The 7,947-nt window shown below is 47.3% G+C and overlaps 1 protein-coding gene across 1 annotated transcript; it reads right to left on the bottom strand.

The window, feature by feature from the left end:
* Window positions 1-2,631: 2,631 nt before the first annotated feature.
* Window positions 2,632-3,492, bottom strand: LOC124673116 (expansin-A1-like). Its single transcript, XM_047209243.1, has 2 exons — window positions 3,348-3,492; window positions 2,632-3,263 (listed from the first exon to the last, which is right to left on the bottom strand). The coding sequence occupies exons 1-2, from the start codon at window positions 3,490-3,492 to the stop codon at window positions 2,632-2,634; spliced, it is 777 nt and encodes a 258-aa protein (XP_047065199.1).
* Between the last annotated feature and the right edge of the window lie 4,455 nt (window positions 3,493-7,947).

The raw sequence follows: 7,947 nt of genomic DNA on the forward strand, positions 1-7,947 counted from the left end.
TCTCCAGTTCTCCGTCGATAAGGAACCGGAGGTCGTCCTCCCCATCGGTCAGGGGCAAGTCGCCATCTGACCCAACGAGGGCCTCGGGTGAGCCATCTGGCACGAAGTCAAAGTCCCACTCTTGCTCTGACATCGGCTCGCTTGAGGAAGAAGATTGGAAGGAGAGAGCCGATGAAGCAGAGGAGGAGGATGAGTCCATGGTGGAGGAGGGTTTTTTCGATGGCCAGAGCAGAGCAAGGGGATGAAGAGGTGAACTGTGCGGCGCGGTTAAATAAATGAGACGTAGTGGAAATTTAATGCCATGGCAGTTTTCGAGGAGGCGATGCCAAAACGCTGTCAAATCTTGCAGAGAAGTTGAGAAGGTAAGGCATCATGATGAAGGATACTGCGGCGGTTCTACTCTGCCACGACATGACCCGACGAGGAAAAGGCAAAGTGGTTTTGGAATTATCATTTCCAAAACCAGGGGGGCATGTGTTATCACCAGAATTTGACCAGATCAGAGGTGTGCCGTGATTAAAGATGAGCTTGAAGAATATACACGGAAGATATACATGAATCGGCCTTGTACACGAAGTTTGGGCTGGTTTGCCCGTGTATCTGTAAATATAGTAGGATACGTGTCGGTTAGGTAGAATTTGGCTCGTACACGGTTGGGATTATTCCCACGTTAGAAAGTCTACGGACTATAAATATGTATCTAGGGTTATTGAGAAAAACAACAATCATGTTCACAACAAACCAATCTAGGCGCATCGCCAACCCCTTGTTTCGAGGGTTTCTTCCGGGTAAGCATCATGCTGCCTAGATCGCATCTTGCGATCTAGACAGTATACGTTTATTCGTTGTTCATGCATTGCTCGTGCTGAAGCCTTGTTGATGGCGAGCAACGTAGTTATCGTAGATGTGTTAGGGTTAGCATTGCTTTACCACGATATATGCTTTGCTCCATGCTATCCCTAGACATCTAGCCACCCTTGCGCCGATCTGAGGTGCAAGGGTGGCACCTTGCTTGATCCGTGTTTAGTAGATCCGATCTGTTATGATTGCTCCTTGTTCTTCAAGGATTAGTTTAATATCTGCATAGTTAGGCCTTGCAAACGGGTTGAAGGATCCAGTAGCACGTAGGGTGTAGTTTGCTAGCCCTAGATAAGATGTTCCGGGAATCAACTCCATGTTGGTTTTTAGGCCTTATCTAGGGCTGGTTTATTATCATCTTGCGTGGCTGCCAGGCTCAATCACGTGTAGGATGTTCCGATTATGCGGTGAAAACCCTAGATCGTCGTAGGTCATTTTAGCTCTATATTGATCAAGCAGGACCACCATGTGATCGTAAACCTCATACGAGTCATGGGTGGATCGGCTCCTTGAGCCGATTCACAGGACAACCTGAGAGCCGATCGAGGCTCGTATTTAATGTTTACGTGTATGCCATGCAGAAAACTAAGCGAAGCAGATCATCACCTTCCTGACCAGGTATAGGTCAGGTGGCACGCCCTTGCACCAGCATCGGGACGTGCGTGCCGGAGCTTTGCGGGCCGTCGCTCGAGGGACCAGGGCCAGCCGCAGTTCTGGGAGCCTCCCGGCTCTACGTGTTGCCCGTCGCTACTCGCCGGTGGGTTTCGGATGCCAACACAAGTTTTAGAGACAAAGTTAGCCAAGACAAAAATTGTGAAAACAAAAAAAAGTTCAATTAGCGAAGAATTGTGTGGTTAGATTCATATCATATGATATATTCTTCCATGCTTTTAGTTACGAGGATGAAAATTAAGCTCAAACACAACAGTTGGAAAACAAAAACTGGTGCTAGAGAACTAACAAGAGGGATCCCAAACGATTAAAAACAGCTTGGCTCCAAACGAGAAAATCATGCAAAACAAAAAATCGTGCGGTACATGAAACCCACATATAAAACCATGTGTTGTGGTGGGGCTCCCCTAGTGACGCACTCCACACACGTGTTGACGCACACTAGACACGGGATGCACAAGGTTGCACCTCTTGCAAGTACATGAAAAGACAAATGGCGCCATCCTAAGGGTGCGTGCACTTTAATTATCTTGTCTTTTCTTAGTTATTGATGTTATATATGCATGATTGTGGTGTTATAAACATCAAAACTATGGTGCGAAATATGGAGACCGACATTTCAGGCCGGAGTAGGTTATATATATGTTATCTGATCTAAATGATGCGCTTGTGACGAGAGAAGAATGAGCTAGATTAGCGTGAATTCATCATGAAATAAGCGGGGCAGCAGAATTCCCATCAAATTATAAAGAATACAGATTTTAGAGCAAAAGATTATCCAACAGAAAATCATCATTTCGACGAGTTTGCCAAAAAGAAAAACAATTCGACGAGTTTGTATTTCTGCCGCTGGGTGCTCTAAATTTTAGTTACTCACTCTCAATAGGAAATGACGAGGGAACGACAAAAAAAACCCTTCTCCAGCTAACATGGAGTCGAAGCTAGAAAAGCTGGGACTGGGGCACAAAGCTCATGATTGACAAATACATGGTACTTGCCCCCTTCCCTTAGAAAATATATCACCGACATACTGTATACCTTAACTTTAGTTACACATGACCGATTGATCGATCAGCATATACAAAACCGCACGTGGTTCCTCTAGGAGAACTGTTTGGACGTCTCGAAGGTCTGGCCGAATCCCCACCCTGCCGGGGCGACGTTGGGGAAGACGAGCGTTTGGCCGTCGGTGGTGGTGACCTTGAAGGAGAGGCCCTGGCCGGTGAGCAGCGCGTTGGACTGCCAGTTGACCCCCCAATTCCTGGACATGGCCATCCACCCGGTCCTGGAGCCCTTGATGGAGACGGCCTGCACGGAGCCGCAACCGGCGACGTTGGTGACGAGCACGAGCTCGAAGTAGTCGTGGCCGGTGACGGTGAACCTGACGCCGCCTTTCTTGACGCAGGGCACCCGTTGGTAGAGGACCGGGACGATGCCGCCGCGGTAGATGCCGATGTTGAGCCAGGCGGGCTCGGCCATGTCGAAGTGCTGCCGCGGCGGGTTGCACCAGCCGCCGTCGTCGTTGGGCAGCGCGTAGTTGGGCGGGCAGAGGTTGGTGGCGGTGACGGTGACGGACTTGCCGCGGAGGCAGAAGCGCGGGTCCGCCGCGTAGTCGCAGGCGATCCGGTAGCACTGCCCGCAGGAGGCGCCGTCGTTGAACAGCGCCGTGCTCAGTGCCGCCGTGTTCGTGCCGTACCCCGTCGAGTAGAGGTTGCTGTACCCGCACGCCCCACCTGCATATTGAACATAAACGGACGGAATACCATGATGGAATGAAGTGTTGGTGATGAAAGAAGATATGAGTAACATTTCCGTACCCATCGTCCCTGAGGCGTCACTGCCGCCGTAGAAGGTCGCGAATGCTCTGGTCACGCCGGAGGACGTGAAGCAGGAAGCCTTGTTCCTGAGGAGGCATGTGGCAACTGCAAACAACGCAAGCAAACGAGCAGATGATGTGTCCATGTTAGAGTGACTGAAATAACCAAGTTGAAAGGTAATGGCCAGAGATGAGAAGCAGAGCAGCTTAAGTAGGCATGCGTCCGGCGAAGCTCCACCGGAGCTGGCATGCCGTGATTGGACCAGAGAGGCACCGTGCAAGCATGTGGGTGTGCATGGGATATAGATGCTGCAGGTGCGCGCGCTTTCGGGAGCTGACAGAGACACCATCACACGAGCTTCCATCGTTAAATGGTGGCGATATTATTGGTCCTCCAGATCGATGCATGGAGCCTCGTGGGAGATTCTATCGGGAGAGAGCTAGCCCATGTTCGGGTCAATAAACTGCTGGCGGGCGTCGGTGACCTATGTCGGGGTCGAGGCGCGAGCTAGATGCAGGGTTTAATTCCCCATCTGTCGGCGCCACTCCCGGCGTAGATCTAGGCTTCTTCACTGTACTCTTCGCCTGTGCATGCACAGCGAAATTCGGCGCCTCGTTTGGCCGTGGCGCTCAGGGAAAAAGTGCCCCCTTGGATTTGTTGATTAACGACAGGGTCTCGAATCAATGGTGGACCGAGCAACTTACATCGAAGCCTATGCAAATTACAAATAGAAGTGCTCAGGTTGCTATTTCTTCCTTTTAAGCCGTGTACAATTGATTTAGGACCTTGCAAACGTTTTACAGACTCCAATTTCTGGTGCCATCTCTGACCAACTAGCGCTAGCACTGTGCTCCATCGCCTGCCAATATTAGAGAATCCTCCCAGGTAATCAAGATTTAACAATAAATATCTTTGAATATGTGGCGAGAGAGATTATTGCTAAAATGCTAACTGATCATCTCTTAATTAAGAGAAGCAAAACGGATCCATTTTGCAACTTTGTCTTTCCCTCATCTTATCATTTATCCTACGCGGATCTCTTAAGATATCACCATTGTACATGTCCATCGAGCATCTCCGCTGGAGGCAATAGTAGCGAGCCTAATAGTAATAGGCTTACTAGGATGTCGGTCACATTTTGCTCTCAGACCGGCGCGTTAATAATGTGTAGGTACAATTTGGAGCCCAATAAAACCGCAAGAAATCCCATGCCATCCCCTACGCAAATGGTGTTGGATGGGCGCATGGGCGCCTTGCACGACGTCGGATGTTGCCGGTGGGGCGTTGCTGATGGACCCTGCATGGCACGCACAAACGATGGTCAGACTCTTTAATGACCAGGAGGAGGTTGGTCGCCGTCTATAATGGAAGCACCAGTTCACCGAGTGGAGATGTCTTAGGTACCTCTGCCATAAATGTGCATGCATGCCTCCTACTATTTACTACCTTCTCGCTGGCCTCTGACTTGACAATCGCCTCTGAAGAATCACCTCCTAGCCACAATGCCGCGATGTCTCATCACCACCTACTCCATGGTGGGCCGCGATGGCCACACGCCACTGGAACCACAACCCGACCATGCGGCTCCACAGCTCGAGCCCGAGAAGGATGACGACTATGACAACTCTGATTTCACTGAGTGGAACAACGCGTTCATCGAGGACATGGACCGCTAGGCTGCGGAGGAGGAGGCACAGTGGACATCAGATTAGGATTTCATGGGGCCCCGTATTAGGCGGTAATTCTGGCATGTTTCAACATGGCGCTGGACCAGAGGAACCAATCCCTAGTCCTCGAGGAGACCAATGCAGCCATCCTCGAGCGTGTGTGTTTGTGGTGTCTATGTGGGTTAGGTATATTTCCATCGGTATGCATCAAGAGTAAAATTTCATATAGCCCAGAAGAGGATGACATCAAGTGGTGTAATCAAGGATGAGAAGGGCAAGCTCGAGATGAGCATCTCAAGAATATCTTATGCTTGAAGCTTCTTGTCCATTTGGTAATAATCGATATGTGAAGATGTGCCTCAATGAAGATATCCCATGGTGGTATATGGGGGAGAAACTGCGAGCCTTCATGAAGCAACATGATCAAGTGATGCATTCCGGCTTGAATGGAGTTTGAAGCATCGTCATCAAGATCAAGCGGGATGTGCAAGGAAAATGTTTGTCTTTTCTAGGTTTTCCTTTAACCCGTCATAAAGTGGTTGTTAGGAGACCGGGTTATAGGATAGATATCCACACTATCAAGAGGGGATTTCGGTTGGGTAACTTGATCACATCGTCTTAGGGAGCTAAATCCTTCGCATAATTTGCATTTCCTAATTCTTGTTTCTTCATGGTGTTTATCTGTGTGAGATTCGCGAGCTTGTTGCTAGATTTTCAACAATCCCAAGTTCGTTGATAACGGAATTTGTATGCATCTTCTATTAGATTTTCGAGTTCGGAAGTTTTATTGGTTTGTCTTTTTAGATATGTCAAAAGTTTCATCCTGATGTTCTTATTCCATAGTCGGACCATGCTATTTCAATGCTTAATATTGTAGATCTCGTTGTTGTGATTCCAATGAGCTCAAGATCATTGAGATCGGACTTTGGATACAAAAGTTATGGCCTTTTTTTTGTACCGAGTGGTCCTATTTTTTTGTATGTCCGGTCGTACCGGGACCCAGGCCGGTATGTGATACCTTCGATCCAGATTACAGATTGTATTATGGTAAGATTTTTCTCTACAATACCTAGGTTTAATCGAACCTTGGGAAGCACTGCTAAATGGTTATGAAGGAAATGTCTACAAGACTTGCTAGTATATTTTATCTTCAGTTTACCGGACCTATCTAGTTTACTTTTAAGGGAGTTGATGACCCACAAGTATAGCGGATCGCAATAGTCTTTGAGGTAAGTAAAACCAAAATTTATTGATTCAAAACAAGGGGAGCCAAAGAATACTTATAAGCCTTGACAACGGAGTTGTCAACTCAGCTGCACCTAGAAAAGCACTAGCAACAGGGTGATGTGAAAGCAGTGGTAATATGATGCGGCGCCAGAAAATAGTTGGTACTACTTTGATAGCGTGTTGACAGGGAAATGTGATGCATCAGTAATATGAGAGCAATAGTAACACATCAGTAGCAGTAACACAGAGACAATAACACTGGAAAATATCCCAGCGCGCAGTTGATTGAAAAGCAATGATGATGAAATAAAGGACCGGTGTTCCCGGCTATCTGCACTAGTGGTAACTCTCCAGATAACAAGTGTTGGGTGAACAAATTACAGCTGGGCAATTGACATAATTGAATTTAGCATTAAGAAAAAATATTCAATCTATTAATATCGTAGGCATGTTTTCCATATATACTCATACGTGCTTGCAATGAGAAACTTGCATAACATCTTTTGTCCTACCAGCCCGTTTGCAGCAGGGCCTCGAGGGAAACTACTAGTAATTAAGGTACTTCTTTTAATAGAGCACCGGAGCAAAGCATTAACACTTGGTGAAAACATGTGATCCTCACGTCAAAGTCATCCCCTCCGGTTATCCCAATTCGAGATCACTTTGGGGCCTCGGGTTCCGGACAAAAACATGTGCATACAATTTGTAGATACAATCTAAGCAACAATTATAGAGACTAGATCTAAGATCATGCCACTCGTTCACTAGTGACAAGCATTAAACATAACAATATTGCAACAACAAATACTTCACAAACTTATAAGATATACTGAACATAATGATGAATCCATAGGATCCCAACAAACACAACACCGATTACATCATATGGATCTCAATCATGTAAGGCAGCTTATGAGATCATTGTATTGAGGCACATGGGAGAGAGTACCATCTAGCTACAACCAAGAACCCATAGTCCATGCAGGAATTACTCACAAACCATCATGGAGTCGAAGTGGAGGCGGTGGAGTCGATGGCGATGGCTCCGGGGGCACTTCCCGTCCCGGCAGGGTGCCGGAACAGAGACTTTTGTCCCCCGAAACTTGGTTTCGGCGATGACGACGGCTACGGAACTTTTCGTGGATGGAGGTGATATGTTTTGGAGTTTTTAGGTTAGAGGGGTCTTATAGGCGAAGATACGATGCGAGGGGGTGCACGAGGCCACCATACCTTCCCCAGGCGCGGGCCAGGGCTGGCCGCGCCTGGGCCTGTATGGGCGGCCTGTAGCCCCCCTCCGGCTCTCCTTCTGGCTCCCGGGGTCTTCTCGTATATTAGAATTTCTGTGATTTTTCCAGAATTTTCCGAGCACTTTCATTTTTGGACATTTTCTGCAATAAATAGACATAATAAATAGGAACTGGCACTGTGGCACTTGTTATTAGGTTAGTCCAATAAATGTCATAAAATAATGCAAAGTGCACATAAAACACAGAGGAATTGGTGTAGAACAAGCATGGAGCATCAAAAATTATAGATACGTTTGCAACGTATCAACATCCTCAAGCTTAACTCCTGCTCGTCCTCGAGTAGGTAAGTGATAACTGATACGTCTCCGACGTATCGATAATTTCTTATGTTCCATGCCACATTATTGATGTTATCTACATGTTTTATGCACACTTTATGTCATATTCGTGCATTTTCTG

This window comes from Lolium rigidum, chromosome 7 (assembly GCF_022539505.1).
Source record: "Lolium rigidum isolate FL_2022 chromosome 7, APGP_CSIRO_Lrig_0.1, whole genome shotgun sequence".
NCBI classification, from domain to species: Eukaryota; Viridiplantae; Streptophyta; class Magnoliopsida; order Poales; family Poaceae; genus Lolium; species Lolium rigidum.

Coding starts and splice junctions, on each gene's coding strand:
- LOC124673116 (XM_047209243.1), bottom strand. CDS start 3,492: ATGGACACATCATCTGCTCGTTTGCTTGCGTTGTTTGCAGTTGCCACA. Junction 3,264..3,347: donor TGACGCCTCAGGGACGATGG/GTACGGAAATGT, acceptor TTCAATATGCAG/GTGGGGCGTGCGGGTACAGC.